Below are 23704 nucleotides of genomic sequence, written 5' to 3' on the forward strand. Positions count from 1 at the left end.
GTATTCCCATTGAGCTCTCCTCTGGATACTTTTTCTGCTTTTCTCTAGTGGGTTTCCTGCTGTGTCACAGCAGTCCGAACACAAACCAGGAGCTGTGGAAGACGGCCCTTTATCTCAACATCATCAGGGATGAGACTCTTAACATCCACAAGTTCACAGAGGACTACTGTGATGGTCTGAAAGGGTACGACATGATTATGACATGTTGTATACTAGGTCCACTGAGTGATGGGCCTGGGACTCAAGCTTATTTTATTCTGGGCCCAGTTTCCCATTAGGGACGGCAAAGCCCAGTTTCCCATTAGTGACGGCAAAGCCCGGTTTCCCATTAGTGACGGCAAAGCCCGGTTTCCCATTAGTGACGGCAAAGCCCGGTTTCCCATTAGTGACGGCAAAGCCCGGTTTCCCATTAGTGACGACAAAGCCCGGTTTCCCATTAGTGAAGGAAAAGCCTGGTTTCCCATTAGTGAGGGAAAAGCCCGGTTTCCCATTAGTGAGGGAAAAGCCCGGTTTCCCATTAGTGAGGGAAAAGCCCGGTTTCCCATTAGTGAGGGAAAAGCCCGGTTTCCCATTAGTGATGACAAAACCCGCTTTCCCATTAGTGATGACAAAACTCAGTTTCCCATTAGTGATGACAAAACCCGGTTTCCCATTAGTGATGACAAAGCCCGGTTTCCCATTAGTGATGACAAAACTCGGTTTCCCATTAGTGATGACAAAACCCGGTTTCCCATTAGTGATGATAAAACCTGGTTTCCCATTAGTGATGACAAAACCCGGTTTCCCATTAGTGATGACAAAACCCGGTTTCCCATTAGTGATGACAAAGGTTTTGGTAAACAGTTTTAACCATGTTCCTACGAAGGTTTTAATGCAACAATATATTTTTAGGGACACAAGGCCCTGTCTGGTAATGTGTTGTATTGTGAGGGTAAGCTATTGTCAAATACATCTTACTATTGACAACATATTCTGTTTCTTCGTGTCAGGTACAGTAAGCATGTTGCAGACATCAAAGAATGCAGGGAGCTATAATAGATGCAGACAGAGAGTTCCTATCCTGTACTATAATGGATGCAGACAGAGAGTTCCTATCCTGTACTATAATAGATGCAGACAGAGAGCTCCTATCCTGTACTATAATAGATGCAGACAGAGAGCTCCTATCCTGTGCTATAATAGATGCAGACAGAGAGCTCCTATCCTGTACTATAATAGATGCAGACAGAGAGCTCCTATCCTGTACTATAATAGATGCAGACAGAGAGTTCCTATCCTGTACTATAATAGATGCAGACAGACAGCTCCTATCCTGTACTATAATAGATGCAGACAGAGAGCTCCTATCCTGTACTATAATAGATGCAGACAGAGAGCTCCTATCCTGTACTATAATAGATGCAGACAGAGAGCTCCTATCCTGTACTATAATAGATGCAGACAGAGAGCTCCTATCCTGTACTATAATAGATGCAGACAGAGAGCTCCTATCCTGTACTATAAAAGATGCAGACAGAGAGCTCTGAAAGTAACACAGGCCAGTTTTGTTCAGTACACCACTATGGAACTGTTGCTGAATATTAACTTGTCTGTGTGTGTCTCTCTCTCTCTCTCTCTCTCTCTCTCTCTCTCTCTCTCTCTCTCGCTCTCTCTCTCTCCCTCTCTCTTTCTCTGTCTCTCTCTAAGGCGTTGTTTGTCTTCATGGCTCTGTCATTTTTCCCATGACGAGGTTCTGTGGCTCGTCAGACATTCTGACAATATCACCAAGATCAAGACCCCATGGGACTGCATAGACTCATACATTTGATGTAGCTGACACAAAGCAGACCTTCCTACCACCTAAAACAGACCGTCCTGCCATGACACTTTGCACATATCAACCAAATATATACAGTACCATATTACTACTTCAGCTGTCAAGTCACAAAACTAAACAATGTGGCAAATGCTTATACTACAGTGGTCTGGATAAATAGTCCTGCTGTTGATACAGTAGTCATTAGATTGTGTTAGATTGTGTTTAAGTGTAGTACTACTGTACTGTTGATACAGTAGCCATTAGATTGTGTGTTTAAGTATAGTTCTACTGTACTGTTGATACAGTAGCCATTAGATTGTGTGTTTAAGTAAAGTTCTACTGTACTGTTGATACAGTAGCCATTAGATTGTGTGTTTAAGTATAGTTCTACTGTACTGTTGATACAGTAGCCATTAGATTGTGTGTTTAAGTAAAGTTATACTGTACTGTTGATACAGTAGTCATTAGATTGTGTGTTTAAGTATAGTTCTACTGTACTGTTGATACAGTAGCCATTAGATTGTGTGTTTAAGTAAAGTTCTACTGTACTGTTGATACAGTAGCCATTAGATTGTGTGTTTAAGTAAAGTTCTACTGTACTGTTGATACAGTAGCCATTAGATTGTGTGTTTAAGTATAGTTCTACTGTACTGTTGATACAGTAGCCATTAGATTGTGTGTTTAAGTAAAGTTCTACTGTACTGTTGATACAGTAGCCATTAGATTGTGTGTTTAAGTAAAGTTCTACTGTACTGTTGATACAGTAGCCATTAGATTGTGTGTTTAAGTATAGTTCTACTGTACTGTTGATACAGTAGCCATTAGATTGTGTGTTTAAGTAAAGTTCTACTGTACTGTTGATACAGTAGCCATTAGTTTGTGTTTATGTATAGTCTTACTGTTGATATGGTAGTCAGTCACTAGTTTACGTATAGTTATACTGTTGATGCAGTAGTCAAATAAAATAAAATAAAATGTATTTATAAAGCCATTCTTACATCAGCTGATATATCAAAGTGCTGTACAGAAACCCAGCCTAAAACCCCAAACAGCAAGCAATGCAGGTGTAGAAGCACAGTGGCTAGGAAAAACTCCCTAGAAAGGCCAGAACATAGGAAGAAACCTAGAGAGGAACCAGGCTATGAGGGGTGGCCAGTCCTCTTCTGTCTGTGCCCGGTGGAGATTATAACAGAGATTCTACAACAGAACATAAAAGAACATAATTATAATCACAGTGGTTGTTGAGGGTGGAACAGATCAGCACCTCAGGAGTAAATGTCAGTTGGCTTTTCATAGCTGATCATTCAAAGTATTTCTACCTCTCCTGCTGTCTCTAGAGAGTTGAAAACAGCAGGTCTGGGACAGGTAGCACGTCCAGTGACCAGGTCAGGATTCCATAGCCGCTGGCACGGCCAGGTGGACGGGGGACAGCAAGGAGTCATCAGGCCAGGTAGTCCTGAGGTATGGTCCGAGGGCTCAGGTCCTCCGAGAGAGAGAAAATGAATGAAAGAAAGAAAGAAAGAAAGAAAGAAAGAGAGAGAGAGAGAGCGAGAGAGAGAGAGAGAGAGAGAGAGAGAGAGAGAGAGAATTAGAGAGAGCATACTTAAATTCACACAGGACTGCGGATAAGACAAGAGAAATACTCCAGATATAACAGACTGACCCTAGCCATGTATAGTCCTACTGTTGATACAGTAGTCACTAGTTTATGGGTTTATGTATAGTTCTACTGAACTGTTGACATGGTAGTCATTAGTTTATGTGTTTACCTATAGTCCTGCTGTTAATACAGTAGTCACTAGTTTGTGTTAATGTATTTGGGTTTATGGGTTTATGTATAGTTCTACTGAACTGTTGACATGGTAGTCATTAGTTTATGTGTTTACCTATAGTCCTTCTGTTGATACAGTAGTCACTAGTTTATGGGTTTATGTATAGTTCCACTGTACTGTTGATACAGTAGTCACTAGTTTATGGGTTTATGTATAGTTCTACTGTACTGTTGATACAGTAGTCACTAGTTTATGGGTTTATGTATAGTTCTACTGTACTGTTGATACAGTAGTCACTAGTTTATGGGTTTATGTATAGTTCTACTGTACTGTTCATACAGTAGTCACTAGTTTGTGACAATTATTGTATCATTGCATCGACGACGTCATCCCCACAGTGACCGTACATGCATACCCCAACTAGAAGCCATGAATTAAAGGCACAGCCGCACTGAGGTAAAGGGCAGAGTTGCCGCTTTCAAGGACTGGGACTCTAACCCGGACACTTATAAGAAATACCGCTATGCCCTCCAACAAACCATCAAATAGGCAAAACATCAATACAGGACTAAGATCGAAACGTTCTACACCGGCTCTGACACTCGTCCATTACAGACAACAAAGGAAAGCACAGCTGAGAGCTGCCCAGTGACATGAGCCTACCAGATGAGCTAAACTACTTATATTCTTACTTCGAGGAAAATAACACTGAAATATGCATGAGAGCACCAGTTGCTCCAGAAGACTGTGTTATCCCGCTCTCTGCAGCCGATGTGAGTAAGACCTTTAAACAGGTCAACAAAGCTGCATGGCCAGACGGATTACCAGGAAGTGTACTGCGAGAAAGGGCTGACCAACTGTCTTCACTGACATTTTCATCCTCTCCCTGTCCGAGTCTGTAATACCAACATGTTCTTAGCAGATCATCATAGTCCCTGTGCCCAAGAACACGAAGGTAACCTGCCTAAATGATTACCGACCTGCAGCACTCAAGTCTGTAGCCATGAAGTGCTTTGAAAGGCTAGTCGTGGCTCACATCAACACCATTATCCAGAAACCCGAGATTCACTTCAATTTGCATACCAACAGATCCACAGATGATACAATCTCTATTGCACTCCACACTGCCCTTTCCCACCTGGACAAATGGAACACCTACAGTATGTGAGAATTTTACTCATTGACTACAGCTCAGCGTTCAACACCATCGTGCCCTCAAAGCTCATCAATAAGCTGAGGACCCTGGGACTAAACACCTCTCTCTGCAACTGGAACCTGGACTTGCTGACGGGCCGCCCCCAGGTGGTAAGGGTAGGTAACAACACATGTGCCACGCTGATCCTCAACAGGAAAAAGAGGACCGAGCACGCCCCGATTCTTATCGACGGGGCTGCAGTGGAGCAGGATGAGAGCTCCAAGTTCCTTGGTGTCCACATCACCAACAAACTAACATGGTCCAAACACACCAAGACAGTCGTGAAGAGGGTAATATATAACTTATTCTCCCTCGGGAGACTGAAAAGATCTGTCATGGGTCCTCAGATCCACAAAAGGCTCTACAGCAGCACCATCGCGAGCATCCTGACTGGTTGCATCACTGCCTGGTATGGCAACTGCTCGGCCTCCGACCGCAAAGCACTACAGAGTGTACTGCGAACGGCCCAGTACATCACTGGGGCTAAGCTTCCTGCTTTCCAGGACCTCTATACAAGGTGGTGTCTGAGGAAGACCCTAAAAATTGTCAAAGTCTCCAGCTCCCCTAGTCATAAACTGTTCTCTCTGCTACCGCACGGCAAGCTGTACCGGGTTGCCAAATCTAGGTCCAAGAGGCTTCGAAACAGCATCTACCCCCAAGCCATAAGAGTCCTGAACATCTAATCAAATGGCTACCCAGACTATTTGCATTGCATTTGCACACCGCTGCTTCTCTCTGTTGTTATCATTTATGCAATGTCACTTTAACGTGTTATGGCTGGTGGCAGTATTGAGTAGCTTGGATGAATAATTTGCCCAGAGTAAACTGTCTGCTACTCAGTTGCTAACATATGCATAGTATTAGTATATTTGTATAGAAAACACTCTGAAGTTTCTAAAACTGTTTGAATGATGTCTGTGAGTATAACAGAACTTATATGGCAGGCAAAAACCTGAGAAGATATCCAATCAGGAAGTTGGACATCTGAGGTTTTTAGTTTTTCAACTCATTGACTATCAAAATTACAGTGTCTATGGGGTCAAATTGTACTTCCTAAGGCTTCCACTATATGTCAACAGTCTTTAGAACCTTTTTTGATGCTTCTACTGTGAAGAAGGGGGGAATGGGAGCTGAATAAGTCAGTGGTCTGCCAGAGTGGCAAGAGCTGGTCACGTGCATTCACGTGAGTTAGCTTGTGTTCCATTGCATTTCTGAAGACAAAGGAATTCTCCAGTTGGAACAATATTGAAGATTTATGTTAAAAACATCATAAAGATTGATTCAATACTTCGTTTGACATGTTTCTACGAACTGTAACGGAGTATTTTGACTTTTCGTCTGGCCTGCGCATCATGAATTTGGATTACTGGGCTATACGCGTAAACAAAAAGGAGGTATTTGGACATAAATGATGGACTTTATCGAACAAATCAAACATTTATTGTGGAACTGGGATTCCTGGGAGTGCATTCTGATGAAGATCCTCAAAGGTAAGTGAATATTTATAATGTTATTTCTGACTTCTGTTGACTCCACAACATCGCGGATATCTGTATGGCTTGATTTGTTGTCTGAGCGCTGTACTCAGATTATTGCATGTTGTGCTTTTTTGGTAAAGCTTTTTCGAAATCTGACACAGCGGTTGCATTAAGGAGAAGTGTATCTATAATTCCATGCATAATAGTTGTATCTTTTATCAATGTTAATTATGAGATTTCTGTCGTTTTGAATTTGGCGCCTTGCACTTTCACTGGCTGTTGTCAAATCGATCCCGTTAGCGCGATTCAAGCCATAAGAGGTTTTAATAACTCTACCTTTAAAAAAATACTGATAAGAACCAGAAATTAAAGTAACAAGAAGTTAAAGTGCGGCAGTAAAATAACAATAGACTGTATATAGTCTCGCTATTGTTATTTTACTGCTGCTCTTTAACTATATACAGGGGGGTACTGGTTACATATTACCTCAACTAACCAGTGCCCCCGTACATTGACTCTGTACCAGTACCCCCCTGTATATAGTCTTGCTATTGTTATTTTAATACTGCTCTTTAATTGCTTGTTACTTTTATTTCTGATTCTGGTCAGTATTTTTAAATCTGTATTGTTGGTTAGAGGCTCGTAAGTCAGCATTTCACTGTAAGGTCTACTACACCTGTTGTATTCAGCATTTCACTGTAAGGTCTACTACACCTGTTGTATTCAGCATTTCACTGTAAGGTCTACACCTGTATATATATATATATATATATATATATATATATATATATATCTGTAAGGTCTACACCTGTTGTATTCAGCATTTCACTGTAAGGTCTACACCTGTATATATATATATATATATCTGTAAGGTCTACACCTGTATATATATATATATATATATATATATAATTTTGCACGCCCAATTTTTCAGTTTTTGATTTGTTAAAAAAGTTTGAAATATCCAATAAATGTTGTTCCACTCCATGATTGTGTCCCACTTGTTGTTGATTCTTCACAAAAAAATACAGTTTTATATCTTTATGTTTGAAGCCTGAAATGTGGCAAAAGGTCGCAAAGTTCAAGGGGGCCGAATACTTTCGCAAGGCACTGTATATATATATTTATTTATATATATATATATATATATATATATATATATATATATATATATATATATATTCACTCCTAAAGACTGAACTATGACTCCTAAATATTCCACGCCTAAAGACTGATCTATGACTCCTAAATATTCCACTGCTAAAGACTGAACTATGACTCCTAAATATTCCACTGCTAAATACTGTGATATAGTTGTGTTTGTCTCCAGTTTCTCCTCTCAGAGCAGTGAGGAGGTTTCTATGCAGTGCTACATCATGTCTTTCCCTCTGGTCTGGTCTGGTCTGGTCTGCTCTGGTCTGCTCTGGTCTGCTCTGCTCTGGTCTGCTCTGCTCTGGTCTGCTCTGGTCTGCTCTGGTCTGGTCTGCTCTGCTCTGGTCTGCTCTGGTCTAGTCTAGTCTGGTCTGGTCTGGTCTAGTTTGGTCTACTCTGGTCTGGTCTGGTCTGGTCTGCTCTGGTCTGGTCTAGTCTGCTCTGGTCTGGTCTGCTCTGGTCTAGTCTAGTCTAGTCTGGTCTGGTCTGGTCTGGTCTAGTCTGGTCTACTCTGGTCTGGTCTGGTCTACTCTGGTCTACTCTGGTCTACTCTGGTCTGGTCTGGTCTGCTCCCGCTGCAGCCAGAGTCCACCAGCTGTGTCCAGATTAGGGCAGTACTGGGCTACGAGACACTATCTGGGTATCCGACTGTAATAACATATTTTAACTGGTTATGCTAAATATATAGATAGCCATGTAATTTTCAGGTCACATCACGTCAAATACTGAATGGTGAAAGCAATTATTCCATTGGTGTGAAACATCTCAATAAATTGTGGAGAAAAAAAACAGAAAAAAAGAATTGTTTATGAATATGGTAAATCTGAGAGACATCTCTTCGTGTTTCTTGTTGATGTCTAGATGGAGGCGGTTGAGAGGAGGTGCAATCTCAATGACCAGGTGTGTGTGTGTGTGTCTGAGTGTGTGTGTATGTCTGCGTGTGTGTGTGTGTGCGTGCATGTTTGCATGCATGTGTTTGCGTGCGTGTGTGTTCGAGATATGTAACCTCGATGACCAGGAATCTGGGGGAAGGGTACAGGTCACAGAGCTAATTAACTATAAGATTCATGCAGCCAATTGACAGTATTTCCAATTATATTACAACGCCCTCGTAGTCACTGCGCTAGATTTAAAGGTACAATCTGGCATCTGGGAATCTTTTCAATGGTAATTTACATTCTACATATTTACCCTTTAATAAAGCAAATCCCAGATTGTAGCTTTAATGTAGGAGTGTGCCAGTAGGAAAGTGAAGAGGAGGTGGTGTAACGAGAGAAGGTTGTTTCTCTCTATGCTGGAAAACTTTGTGAGAGTGTTTAGTTTAGACTCCTGAGAGGTTGCAGCATAGCAGGAAGAAGTAAAATCACTCATTTATTTTTCTGTAAACGCTGAAAGCAATGTATAACAGATTTGAATGGAAAACATTATATTACTGTTTCTTCTATGTGGTTCTCTTAATCATGTTCCCTATTAGCTGTTGCCCAAACACTGTGGCCAGATCGTAAGTGCAGCTTGCCATAAGAAGCAGAAGAAGCAGGCGCCCAGAAAAGGAGAGGTGTAAAGAGGAAATCTGGCACAGAGAGGCAGAGGACGGACCGTGCCATCGTCATCAAGTCAGCGCTTTTACCCATCCATCCCCCTATAACGCTCTATCCCTCTCTCTACCCCTCCATCCATCCCCATATAACTCTCTATCCCTCTCTCTACCCCTCCATCCATCCCCCTATAACTCTCTATCCCTCTCTCTACCCCTCCATCCATCCCCCTATAACTCTCTATCCCTCTCTCTACCCCTCCATCCATCCCCCTATAACTCTCTATCCCTCTCTCTACCCCTCCATCCATCCCCCTATAACTCTCTATCCCTCTCTCTACCCCTCCATCCATCTCCATATAACTCTCTATCCCTCTCTCTACCCCTCCATCCATCCCCCTATAACTCTCTATCCCTCTCTCTACCCCTCCATCCATCCCCCTATAACTCTCTATCCCTCTCTCTACCCCTCCATCCATCCCCCTATAACTCTCTATCCCTCTCTCTACCCCTCCATCCATCCCCCTATAACTCTCTATCCCTCTCTCTACCCCTCCATCCATCCCCCTATAACTCTCTATCCCTCTCTCTACCACTCCATCCATCCCCCTATAACTCTCTATCCCTCTCTCTACCCCTCCATCCATCCCCCTATAACTCTCTATCCCTCTCTCTACCCCTCCATCCATCCCCATATAACTCTCTATCCCTCTCTCTACCACTCCATCCATCCCCCTATAACTCTCTATCCCTCTCTCTACCCCTCCATCCATCCCCCTATAACTCTCTATCCCTCTCTCTACCCCTCCATCCATCCCCCTATAACTCTCTATCCCTCTCTCTATCCATCCATCAATCCCTTTCTCTCTCCATCAATCCATCCATCTCTCTCTATTCACATCTGTCCATCTCCAATCCTTCCATCCCTCTGTATACCCCTCCATCTCTCTCCATACCCCTCCGTCTCTCTCCATACCCATCCATCTCTCTCTCTCTATACCCCTCCATCTCTCTCTATACCAAATCAAATCAAATCAAATTTATTTATATAGCCCTTCGTACATCAGCTGATATCTCAAAGTGCTGTACAGAAACCCAGCCTAAAACCCCAAACAGCAAGCAATGCAGGTGTAGAAGCACAGGTGTACCCCTCCATCTCTCTCTATACCCCTCTCTATACCCATCCATATCTCTCTATACCCCTCCATCTGTCTCTATACCCCTCCATCTCTCTCTATACCCCTCTCTATACCCCTCCATCTCTCTCTATACCCCTCTCTATACCCCTCCATCCCTCTCTATACCCCTCCATCCCTCTCTATTCCCCTCCATCCCTCTCTATACCCCTCTCTATACCCCTCCATCTCTCTCTATACCCCTCCATCCCTCTCTATTCCCCTCTATCCCTCTCTATCACCCTCCATCTCTCTCTATACCCCTCCATCTCTCTCTACACCCCTCATCCCTCTCTATTCCCCTCCATCCCTCTCTATACCCCTCCATCTCTCTCTATACCCCTCTCTATACCTCTACATCTCTCTCCATACCCCTCCATCCCTCTCTATACCCCTCCATCCCTCTCTATACCCATCTCTATACCCCTCCATCCCTCTCTATACCCCTCCATCCCTCTCTATTCCCCTCCATCCCTCTCTATACCCCTCTCTATACCCCTCCATCTCTCTCTATACCCCTCCATCCCTCTCTATTCCCCTCTATCCCTCTCTATACCCCTCCATCTCTCTCTATACCCCTCCATCTCTCTCTACACCCCTCATCCCTCTCTATACCCCTCCATCCCTCTCTATACCCCTCCATCTCTCTCTATACCCCTCTCTACACCTCTACATCTCTCTCCATACCCCTCCATCCCTCTCTATACCCCTCCATCCCTCTCTATACCCCTCCATCCCTCTCTATTCCCCTCCATCCCTCTCTATACCCCTCTCTATACCCCTCCATCTCTCTCTATACCCCTCCATCCCTCTCTATTCCCCTCTATCCCTCCCTATACCCCTCTCTATACCCCTCCATCTCTCTCTACACCCCTCATCCCTCTCTATACCCCTCCATCCCTCTCTATACCCCTCCATCCATCTCTATACCCCTCCATCTCTCTCTATACCTCTACATCTCTCTCCATACCCCTTCATGGGATTCTCTGCCTCTAACCCTATTACAGGGGCTGAGTCACTGGCTTGCTGGGGCTCTCTCATGCTGTCCCTGGAGGGGGTGCGTCACCTGAGTGGGTTGATTCACTGTTGTGGTCATCCTGTCTGGGTTGGCGCCCCCCCCCCCCTTGGGTTGTGCCGTGGCGGAGATCTTTGTGGGCTATACTCAGCCTTGTCTCAGGATGGTAAGTTGGTGGTTGAAGATATCCCTCTAGTGGTGTGGGGGCTGTGCTTTGGCAAAGTGGGTGGGGTTATATCCTTCCTGTTTGGCCCTGTCCGGGGGTGTCCTCGGATGGGGCCACAGTGTCTCCTGACCCCTCCTGTCTCAGCCTCCAGTATTTATGCTGCAGTAGTTTATGTGTCGGGGGGCTGGGGTCAGTTTGTTATATCTGGAGTACTTCTCCTGTCCTATTCGGTGTCCTGTGTGAATCTAAGTGTGCGTTCTCTAATTCTCTCCTTCTCTCTTTCTTTCTCTCTCTCGGAGGACCTGAGCCCTAGGACCATGCCCCAGGACTACCTGACATGATGACTCCTTGCTGTCCCCAGTCCACCTGGCCATGCTGCTGTTCCAGTTTCAACTGACCTGAGCCCTAGGACCATGCCCCAGGACTACCTGACATGATGACTCCTTGCTGTCCCCAGTCTACCTGGCCATGCTGCTGCTCCAGTTTCAACTTCCACCTGACTGTGCTGCTGCTCTAGTTTCAACTGTTCTGCCTTATTATTATTCGACCATGCTGGTCATTTATGAACATTGAACATCTTGACCATGTTCTGTTATAATCTCCACCCGGCACAGCCAGAAGAGGACTGGCCACCCCACATAGCCTGGTTCCTCTCTAGGTTTCTTCCTAGGTATTGGCCTTTCTAGGGAGTTTTTCCTAGCCACTGTGCTTCTCCACCTGCATTGCTTGCTGTTTGGGGTTTTAGGCTGGGTTTCTGTACAGCACTTTGAGATATCAGCTGATGTACGAAGGGCTATATAAATAAATTTGATTTGATTTGATTTGATTTGATTCATCCCTCTCTATACCCCTCCATCCCTCTCTATACCCCTCCATCCCTCTCTATACCCCTCCATCCCTCTCTATACCCCTCCATCCCTCTCTATAACCCTCCACCTCTCTCTATACCCCTCTCTATACCCCTCCACCCCTCTCTATACCCCTCCATCCCTCTCTATACCCCTCCATCCCTCTCTAAACCCCTCCATCTCTCTCTATACCCCTCCATCCTTATCTATACCCTTCCATCCCTCTCTATACCCCTCCATCTCTCTCTATACCCCTCCATCCCTCTCTATACCCCTCCATACCTCTCTATACCCCTCCACCCCTCTCTATACCCCTCCATCCCTCTCTATACCCCTCCATCTCTCTCTATACCCCTCCATCCCTCTCTATACCCCTCCATCCCTCTCTATGCCCCTCCACCCCTCTCTATACCCCTCCATCTCTCTCTATACCCCTCCATCCCTCTCTATACCCCTCCATCCCTCTCTATACCCCTCCATCCCTCTCTATACCCCTCCATCCCTCTCTATACCCCTCCACCTCTCTCTATACCCCTCTCTATACCCCTCCATCCCTCTCTATACCCCTCCATCCCTCTCTATGCCCCTCCACCCCTCTCTATACCCCTCCATCTCTCTCTATACCCCTCCATCCCTCCATCCCTCTCTATACCACTCCATCCCTCTCTATACCCCTCCATCCCTCTATATACCCCTCCATCCCTCTCTATTTACGTAAGTAATCACACCCATCACACACTCATTCGATTTTTAGAATCACCTTTGGCAGCGATTACAGCTGTGTGTCATTCTGGGTAAGTCTCTAAAAGCTTTGCACACCTGGAATGTGCAACATTTACACAATATTATTTTTTAAAATGCTTTAAGCTCTGTCAAGTTGTTTGTTGATCGTTGCTTGACAGCTATTTTCCCCATCTTTCCATAGGTTTTCAAGATGATTTAAGTCAAAACTGCAACTAGGCCACTCAGGATGTCATCTTGGTAAGCAACTCCAGTGTATATTATTTGGCCTTGTGTTTTAGGTTATTGTCCTGCTGAAAGGTAAATGTCTCCCAGATTCTGGTGGAAAGCAGACTGAACCAGGTTTTCCTCTAGGGCTTTGCCTTCGCTCAGCTCTATTTCGCTTCTTTTTATCCTAAATTCTCTATTTCTTGTCGATGACAAGCATACTCATAACATGATGCAGCCACCACCATGCTTGAACATATGAAGAGTGGTACTCAGTGATGTGTTGTGTTGGATTTGCCCCAAATGTAACATTGTATTTAGGATATAAAGGTAATTTCTTTGCCACATTTGTTGTTAAATTACATTAGTGCCTTAATGCAAATGAGATGCATGTTTTGGGATATTTGTATTCTGTACAGCACTTCCTTTTCACTCTGTCATTTAGGTTAGTGTTGTTGTTGATCCATCCTCAGTTTTATCCTATCAGAGCCATTCAACTCTGTAACTGTTTTAAAATCACAATTGGACTCGAGGTGAAATACCTGAGCAGTTTCCTTCCTCTCTGGCAACTGAGTTATGAAGGATGCCTGTATTTCGTAGTGACTGAGTGTATTGATACACCATCTAAAGTGTAATTAAAAACTTCACCATGCTCAAAGTGATATTCATTGTCTGCTTTTTTGTATTTTTACCCATCCACCAATAGGCTCCCTTCTTTGCGAGGCGTTAGGAAACTAACTGTATCCATGCTGGATTGAGGGACCTTACAGATAATTGTATATGTGTGAAGTACAAAGATGAGGTAGTCAGTCACAAATCATGTTAAACAGTATTATTGCACCCAGAGTGAGTCCATGCAACTTATTATTGTCACCTGTTAAGCACATTTTTACTCCTGAACTTTTAGACTTGCCATGACAAAGGGATTGAATTCGTATTGACTCAAGACATTTCAGCTTTTCATTTTTAAAACAATTTGTTGGCATTTCTAAAAACATAATTTCACCTTGACATTATGGGGTATTGTGTGAGCCGAGTGACACAAAATCGAAATTTAATAAAAGTTTTATTCAGGCTGAAACACAACAAATTGTGGAATAAGTCAAAGGGTGTGTATACTTTCTGTATATTGTATGAATTCAGGAGGTCAGACAATCATAGCTAGGTTACTATTTTCTTTCAAAATTGACATTCATACAAACGCAGGAGACTCTAATGGATGTGTGTACATGTTCTGCTTCGTCTCCAAGTCCCTACTAGATCATTATCTCTCCGTCATGCTGCCCCTCCAGAGTGGCAGCTCAGCAGTATGACTGCTTCTACCCGAGTCACTAACGTAAATACAGGCAGGGGAGAGAGAGAGAGAGAGAGAGAGAGAGAGAGAGAGAGCGAGAGAGAGAGTTAGAGGTGAGGGAGAGAGTTAGAGATGGAGAGAGAGATAGAGGGTAGAGAGAGAGAGAGAGAGAGGGTAGAGAGAGAGAACGAGAACAAGACAACGAGAGAGAAGGGGTTGTGCTGGCTTCTACAGAAAGCAGACAGGAAAGACCCTGGATTGGAGCTACCTTTCAACCAAGCCAACTTGCTGGTCCAGAGTATCATATCCATCACATGGTCCATTGAGCCTGACTGTTGTACATTCAGACTGCCGTTCCAGTCCTGTTTGTCCTTGTTACAGGATCATGACCCATCACAACCAGACCACCCAGGAGATGCTTTCACTCTAGTGGTAGCATGAGATGTAGTCTACAACCCACACAAGTGGCTCAGGTAGTGCAGCTCATCCAGGATGGCACATCAATGCGAGTTGTGGCAAGAAGGTTTGCTGTGTCTGTCAGCGTAGTGTCCAGAGCATGGAGGCGCTACCAGGAGACAGGCCAGTACATCAGGAGACATGGAGGAGGCCGTAGGAGGGCAACAACCCAGCAGCAGGACCGCTACCTCCGCCTTTGTGCAAGGAGTAGCAGTAGGAGCACTGCCAGAGCCTTGTAAAATGACCTCCAGCAGGCCACAAATGTGCATGTGTCTGCTCAAACGGTCAGAAACAAACTCTATGAGGGCCCGACGTCCACAGGTGGGGGTTGTGCTTACAGCCCAACACCGTGCAGGACGTTTGGCATTTGCCAGAGAACACCAAGATTGGCAAATTCGCCACTGGCGCCCTGTGCTCTTCACAGATGAAAGCAGGTTCACACTGAGCACATGTGACAGACGTGACAGTCTGGAGACGCCGTGGAGAACATTCTGTTGCCTGCAACATCCTCCAGCTTGACCGGTTTGGCGGTGGGTCAGTCATGGTGTGGGGTGGCATTTCTTTGGGGGGCCGAACAGCCCTCCATGTGCTCGCCAGAGGTGGCCAGACTGCCATTAGGTACCGAGATGAGATCCTCAGACACCTTGTGAGACCATACGCTGGTGCGGTTGGCCCTGGGTTCCTCCTAATGCAAGACAATGCTAAACATCATGTGGCTGGAGTGTGTCAGCAGTTCCTGCAAGAGGAAGGCATTGATGCTATGGACCGTCCGTTCCCCAGACCTGAATCCAATTGAGCACATCTGGGACATCATGTCTCGCTCCATCCACCAACGCCATGTTGCACCACAGACTGTCCAGGAGTTGGCAGATGCTTTAGTCCAGGTCTGGGAGGAGATCCCTCAGGAGACCATCCACCACCTCATCAGGAGCATGCCCAGGCGTTGTAGGGAGATCATACAGGCACGTGGAGGCCACACACACTACTGAACCTCATTTTGACTTGTTTTAAGGACATTACATCAAAGTTGGATCAGCTGTGTAGTGTGGTTTTCCACTTTAATTTTGAGTGTGACTCCAAATACAGACCTCCATGGGTTGATAAATTTGATTTCCATTGATAATTTGTAAAGAAAAATGTAAAGAAAAAAGTATTTAATAAGAATATTTCATTCATACAGATCCAGGATGTGTTATTTTAGTGTTCCCTTTATTTTTTGGAGCAGTGTATATATAAACTCAAACACACACAAACACAACCGATGTACAGAGGACAGTCCATCACAAGACTCTACACTGACTCATACAGGCTGACTCATACAGGGTGACTCATAGAGGCTGACTCATACAGGCTGACTCGTACAGGCTCACTAATACAGGCTCACTAGTACAGGCTGACTCATACAGGCTGACTCATACAGGCTGACTCGTACAGGCTCACTAATACAGGCTGACTCGTACAGGCTCACTAATACAGGCTGACTCATACAGGGCACGCTCCCATCCAAATAGACAGGGCTGAATTAGAGCAGGTTAAGGGCTTCTAGTTCCTCTGTATCCAAGCGATCTAAACACATGCGCACAGTCGTGAAGAAGGCCTCTTCCCCATAAGGAGGTTGAAAAGGTTTAGCATGCGCCCTCAAATCCTCAAAACAAGTTCTACAGCTGCACCATTGAGAGCATTTTGACTGGCTGCATGACTGCTACGGCAACAGCACCGCCTCGATCACATGGCCCTACAGAGTGTGGTGCAGACAGCCCAGTACATCACTGGGGCCGAGCTCCCTGCCATCCAGGACCTCTATATCAGGCAGTGTGGTAGGAAGGCCCGGAAAATCCTTAAAGACTCCAACCACCCAAACCATCTCTGCTTCTGCATGGCAAGCAGTAGCGGTGCAAAATGTCTGGCACCAACAGGCTCTTGAACAGCTTCTATCCGCAATCAATAAGACTGATAACAAAATAGCTGATTTTACTTTAAAATAAAGTAAAATCAATCGTTTTTTCTCAGTGATGATTGAATTATTTGATAAAAAGCGGGACATGATTGTTTCGTTGCGGTTCAATGGGTCAAAACACAGGACTTTCCGGCACAATCTGGGACATGTAGTCACCCTGAACATTATTATTTACCTTTATTTGACTAGGCAGGTCAGTTAAGAACAAATTCTTATTTTCAATGACGGCCTAGGAACAGTGGGTTAAACTGCCTTGTTCAGGGGCAGAATGACAGATGTTTACCTTGTCAGCTCAGGGATTCGATCTTGCAACCTTTCGGTTACTCGTCCAATGCTCTAACCACTAGGCTACCTGCCACCCCACATAATAGAATAGAATAGAATAGAACATAATAGAACAGAACAGAATAGAACAGAATAGAGCAGCACGTAATAGAACAGAACACAGTAGAACAGAATTGAATAGAATAAAAGAGAACACAATTCATTAGAATGAACTGAGCCACTTACAGAAATGCTCTGCTGACTCTGCTATAGTAAGCTGCTTATCACAGAGAGATAGAACTGAGTCCTTTGTGAAATGGTGCGAAGCCAATTACTTGGACCTAAATGTACTTAAGACCAAGGAGCTGGTGGTAGATTTTAGGAAAAAGAAAGATGTTATTAATCCAATTTCTGTTAAGGCTGAAGAGATTGACGCTGTTGGTTCTTAGATGTACTTGGGTGTAAAAGTGGACAACAAATTAGACTGGAAGGAGAATGCTCACCGTGTCAATAAAAATGACCTATCTAGCCTGTGCTTTATAAGGAAGCTTAGATCATTTAAAGTATGTGACAAAATGCTTTGTATGTTCTATAGCAGTGTAGCCGAGTGCAATGACCTATTCCATTGTGTGCTGGAAAGGGAGTTTAACGAAAGAGGACTCTTTTACAAAAGATTGAACAAATCATTAAGAAGGACATTGCTGCAATTGGCTGCAGCCTGGAATCACTGCAGGACATGATCATAAGAAGGCTGCAAGTAATAACACATGAACATGGATAATGACACACATCCACACCAGAGCACTCTGATGACACACACCCACACCAGAGCACTCTGATGACACACACCCACACCACAGGGCTCTGATGACACCTACACCACAGGGCCCTGATGACACACACCCACACCAGAGCACTCTGATGACACACACCCACACCACAGGGCTCTGATGACACCTACACCACAGGGCCCTGATGACACACACCCACACCACAGGGCTCTGATGACTCACACCCACACCACAGGGCTCTGATGACACCTACACCACAGGGCCCTGATGACACACACCCACACCACAGGGCTCTGATGACACACACCCACTCGACAGGGCTCTGATGACACACACCCACACCAGAGCACTCTGATGACACACACCACATGGCTCTGATGACACACACCTACTCCACAGGGCTCTGATGACACACACCTACTCCACAGGGCTCTGATGACACACACCCACTCCACAGGGTTCTGATGACACACACCCACTCCACAGGGCTCTGATGACACATACTCCACAGGGCTCTGATGACACACACATACTCCACAGGGCTCTGATGACACATACTCCACAGGGCTCTGATGACACACACATACTCCACAGGGCTCTGATGACACACACCCACTCCACAGGGCTCTGATGTCACACACCCACTCCACAGGGTTCTGATGACACACACCCACTCCACAGGGTTCTGATGACACACACCCACTCCACAGGGCTCTGATGACACACACTCACACCACAGGGCTCTGATGACACACACCCACTCCACAGGGTTCTGATGACACACACCCACTCAACAGCACACTGATGCAACACAGGAGCAGCTTCAGTAGCAGGTTATTCCTGCCCAGACGTTCCACAGAGAGGTTTAGACCGTCATTTCTACCCACAGGCATTTAATGAGTGTAATTGATTAACTGTTTTGAGGTCGTCCTATTGGAAAATGGTGCTGCCTGTTTTTTCCCCAGAGTAGGATAGAAAACAGCACTTGAATCAGACTATTATTTTAGGGATACTGTGGTACATACATGTGCCTTTATGTGTCTTAATGTGTGTTGTTTTTTATATTGTGTTTGTCATTGTTAAGTGTCCTGTCATTGCAAGTCATTGATGATGCATGCTGTAATTATACAGTTTCCCAAGTTGGGATTATTAAAAGTAATACTCTACTCTCTCTCTACTCTAGAACAACATAGAATAGAACAGAAACTAACAGAATAGAACAGAATAGAATGGAACAGAATATAACATAGAATACAATGAATGCTAACTTGTTTACGGAACATACTAATAGCCACAGCATTAGCATTTTTAGCATCAGCATGCGCTCTAATTTGAGAGGCAATCAGAGCAGGAGAACGCTTATTTTAATAGTTGTCGCTGACTGTGGAATGCCCCCTGGTCCCTGGTCTACTTACGTCACTCCCCTGAGAGTGAGAGTGGAACAGACCGAGCAGACATGCCAGACTTGGGTTCAAATACTATTGGAAATCATTTGAAAAATTCTATCTGTGCTGGATTGAGCTTGTCTGACAGAATGGAACCTCTAGAAAAGTCCTACAATTGCAAACGTTGCCCACTTGGCTCTCCAGGCAGGCTAAAGCAAACACGCAAAGTATTTAACAGATTTCGAATAGTATTTGAACCCAGGTCTGCAGCGCACACAGTCCGGTCCAGGATAACCCCTAAGACGTCAGAACCACCAGGCACCAAGCAGAGGCAGGCTGACCGCCCTGAGAGAGACACATATCATGTCTGTCTGCTCTGAAACCTCTCCTCTAATATTACCACCTTATCGGAAACATTCTGCCCCCCCACCGCTGTGTGGTCCAGAAAGAGGACATGGGTAGTTATTAACTAATGATTTATTGTCTCAGTTTAGGAAAAATTTTAACTTAATTGATGCCCTTTTCAAGTAAGTAAATGTCGGTATCAGTAAGAGATGTATTTTTAGAGACATGATACAGGTACCCATAAGAGTGTTTACGCCTGCAGGTCTGACTTGTGACATTTCCCCTGGTCTGGTGGCTGCCATCGCTAGTATGCGAATAGGTAAACACAATGGCCTCTGGTGGAATGTCACTGTTCATACTGGTAATGGTCCAAGACAATTGATCCTATCCGGCTCGTAGGACCACTATATGGGTTTATGACAAGATGGGAGGATAATACAACCTATTCCCCTTGAAAGTTGGACCCTGCACAATACAGCTTTATGACAAAATTACATGATGCCTCTTCCCCCCCTCAGGAGGCTGGAAAGATTTGGCACGGGCCCTCAGATTCTCAAAACGTTCTACAGCTGCATCATTGAGAGCATCTTCACTGGCTGCATCATCGCTTGGATGATTTGATTTGATCATCGCTTGGTATGGCAACTGTTTGGCATCTGACCGCAAGGCGCTATAGAGGGTAGTGCGTACGGCACAGTACATCACTGGGGCCAAGCTTCTTGTAATTCAGAACCTCTATAACAGGGGGTGTCAGAGTAAGGCCCTAAAAAATTGTGAAAGACTCCAGCCACTCAAGTCATCAAATGTTCTTCTGCTACCGCACGGCAACCAGTACCGATGCAGTCTGGAACCCAAAGGACCCTGAGCAGCTTCTACCCCCAAGCCATAAGACTGCTAAATAGTTAGGTAGATATATTCAGCAAAAATATAATCGCAACATGCAACAATTTCAAAGATTTTACTGAGTTACAATTCATAGAAGGAAATCAGTCAATGGAAATAAGTTCATTAGGCCCTAATCTTTGGATTTCACATGACTGGGAATACAGATACACATCTGTTGGTGAAAAAAGTCAGGGATGTGAGCATCCCAAACATCCTGTCAATCCAGAGCATCCCAAACATCCTGTCAATCCAGAGCATCCCAAACATCCTGTCAATCCAGAGCATCCCAAACATCCTGTCAATCCAGAGCATCCCAAACAACCTGTCAATCCAGAGCATCCCAAACATCCTGTCAATCCAGAGCATCCCAAACATCCTGTCAATCCAGAGCATCCCAAACATGCTCAATGGGTGACATGTCTGGTGAGTATGCAGCTTCTTTATATGCCACACCTGTCAGGTGGATGGAGTATCACTCAATCAATAAAATGTATTTATAAAGCCCTTCTTCAATCAGCTGATGTCACAGAGTGCTGTAAAGAAACCCAGGCTAAAACCCAAAACAGCAAGCAATGTAGGTGTAGAAGCACAGTGTCTAGGTTCCGGCCTAGAAAGGCCGGAACCTAGGAAGAAACCTAGAGAGGAACCAGGCTATGAGGGGTGGCCAGTCCTCTTCTGGAGGTGCCGGGTGGAGATTATAACAGAACATGGTCAAGATGTTCAAATGTTCATAGATGACCAGCATGGTCAGATACTAATACTCACAGTGGTTGTAGAGGGTGCAACAGACAGTAGGGGAGGTAAGTCCAACTCTTACTATAGTAGACAGTATGGAGATAAGTCCAACTCTTACTATAGCAGACAGTAGTGAGGTAAGTCCAACTCTTATTATAGCAGACAGTAGTGAGATAAGTCCAACTCTTACTATAGCAGACAGTAGTGAGATAAGTCCAACTCTTACTATAGCACACAGTAGTGAGGTAAGTCCAACTCTTACTATAGCAGACAGTATGGAGATAAGTCCAACTCTTACTATAGCAGACAGTAGTGAGGTAAGTCCAACTCTTACTATAGCAGACAGTAGTGAGATAAGTCCAACTCTTACTATAGCACACAGTAGTGAGGTAAGTCCAACTCTTACTATAGCAGACAGTATGGAGATAAGTCCAACTCTTACTATAGCAGACAGTAGTGAGGTAAGTCCAACTCTTACTATAGCAGACAGTAGTGAGGTAAGTCCAACTCTTACTATAGCAGACAGTAGTGAGGTAAGTCCAACTCTTACTATATTTTTATTTTTTTACATTTTTATTTCACCTTTATTTAACCAGGTAGGCTAGTTGAGAACACCTTTATTTAACCAGGTAGGCTAGTTGAGAACAAGTTCTCATTTGCAACTGCGACCTGGCCAAGATAAAGCATAGCAGTGTGAGCAGACAACAAAGAGTTACACATGGAGTAAACAATTAACAAGTCAATAACACAGTAGAAACCAAAGGGGGAGTCTATATACAATGTGTGCAAAAGGCATGAGGAGGTAGGCAAATAATTAAAATTTTGCAGATTAACACAGGAGTGATGAATGATCAGATGGTCATGTACAGGTAGAGATATTGGTGTGCAAAAGAGCAGAAAAGTAAATAAATAAAAACAGTATGGGGATGAGGTAGGTGAAAAAGGGTGGGCTATTTACCAATAGACTATGTACAGCTGCAGCGATCGGTTAGCTGCTCAGATAGCTGATGTTGGAAGTTGGTGAGGGAGATAAAAGTCTCCAACTTCAGCGATTTTTGCAATTCGTTCCAGTCACAGGCAGCAGAGTACTGGAACGAAAGGCGGCCAAATGAGGTGTTGGCTTTAGGGATGATCAGTGAGATACACCTGCTGGAGCGCGTGCTACGGATGGGTGTTGCCATCGTGACCAGTGAGCTGAGATAAGGCGGAGCTTTACCTAGCATGGACTTGTAGATGACCTGGAGCCAGTGGGTCTGGCGACGAATATGTAGCGAGGGCCAGCCGACTAGAGCATACAAGTCGCAGTGGTGGGTGGTATAAGGTGCTTTAGTGACGAAACGGATGGCACTGTGATAGACTGCATCCAGTTTGCTGAGTAGAGTGTTGGAAGCCATTTTGTAGATGACATCGCCGAAGTCGAGGATCGGTAGGATAGTCAGTTTTACTAGGGTAAGCTTGGCGGCGTGAGTGAAGGAGGCTTTGTTGCGGAATAGAAAGCCGACTCTTGATTTGATTTTCGATTGGAGATGTTTGATATGAGTCTGGAAGGAGAGTTTGCAGTCTAGCCAGACACCTAGGTACTTATAGACGTCCACATATTCTAGGTCGGAACCATCCAGGGTGGTGATGCTAGTCGGGCATGCGGGTGCAGGCAGCGACCGGTTGAAAAGCATGCATTTGGTTTTACTAGCGTTTAAGAGCAGTTGGAGGCCACGGAAGGAGTGTTGTATGGCATTGAAGCTTGTTTGGAGGTTAGATAGCAGACAGTATGGAGCTAAGTCCAACTCTTACTATAGCAGACAGTAGTGAGATAAGTCCAACTCTTACTATAGTAGACAGTATGGAGATAAGTCCAACTCCTACTATAGCAGATAGTAGAGAGGTAAGTCCAACTCCTACTATAGCAGACAGTAGTGAGGTAAGTTCAACTCTTACTATAGCAGACAGTAGTGAGATAAGTCCAACTCTTACTATAGTAGACAGTATGGAGATAAGTCCAACTCCTACTATAGCAGATAGTAGAGAGGTAAGTCCAACTCTTACTATAGCAGACAGTATGGAGATAAGTCAAACTCTTACTATAGCAGACAGTAGTGAGGTAAGTCCAACTCTTACTATAGCAGACAGTATAGAGATAAGTCCAACTCTTACTATAGCAGACAGTAGTGAGATAAGTCCAACTCTTACTATAGCAGACAGTAGTGAGGTAAGTCCAACTCTTACTATAGCAGACAGTATAGAGATAAGTCCAACTCTTACTATAGCAGACAGTAGTGAGATAAGTCCAACTCTTACTATAGCAGACAGTAGTGAGGTAAGTCCAAATCTTACTATAGCAGACAGTATGGAGATAAGTCCAACTCCTACTATAGCACACAGTAGTAAGGAAAGTCCAACTCTTACTATAGCAGACAGTAGTGAGGTAAGGGCTTGGATTTGATTTGTTAACTTTAGTTTTCCACTGGTGAAATTCTTCTTGCAGGGCCATATGTTTACCTTACCTTGATACAT

General features: G+C 44.5%; 1 protein-coding gene across 1 annotated transcript; it reads right to left on the reverse strand.

Annotated features, from left to right (window-relative positions):
* Positions 1–252: 252 nt before the first annotated feature.
* On the reverse strand, positions 253–23704 carry LOC116374122 (MARCO-like protein). The gene is made up of 2 exons (XM_031823920.1): positions 23695–23704; positions 253–857 (listed from the first exon to the last, which is right to left on the reverse strand). The coding sequence occupies exons 1-2, from the start codon at positions 23702–23704 to the stop codon at positions 253–255; spliced, it is 615 nt and encodes a 204-aa protein (XP_031679780.1).

This window comes from Oncorhynchus kisutch, linkage group LG5 (genome assembly GCF_002021735.2).
Source record: "Oncorhynchus kisutch isolate 150728-3 linkage group LG5, Okis_V2, whole genome shotgun sequence".
Taxonomy (NCBI): domain Eukaryota; kingdom Metazoa; phylum Chordata; class Actinopteri; order Salmoniformes; family Salmonidae; genus Oncorhynchus; species Oncorhynchus kisutch.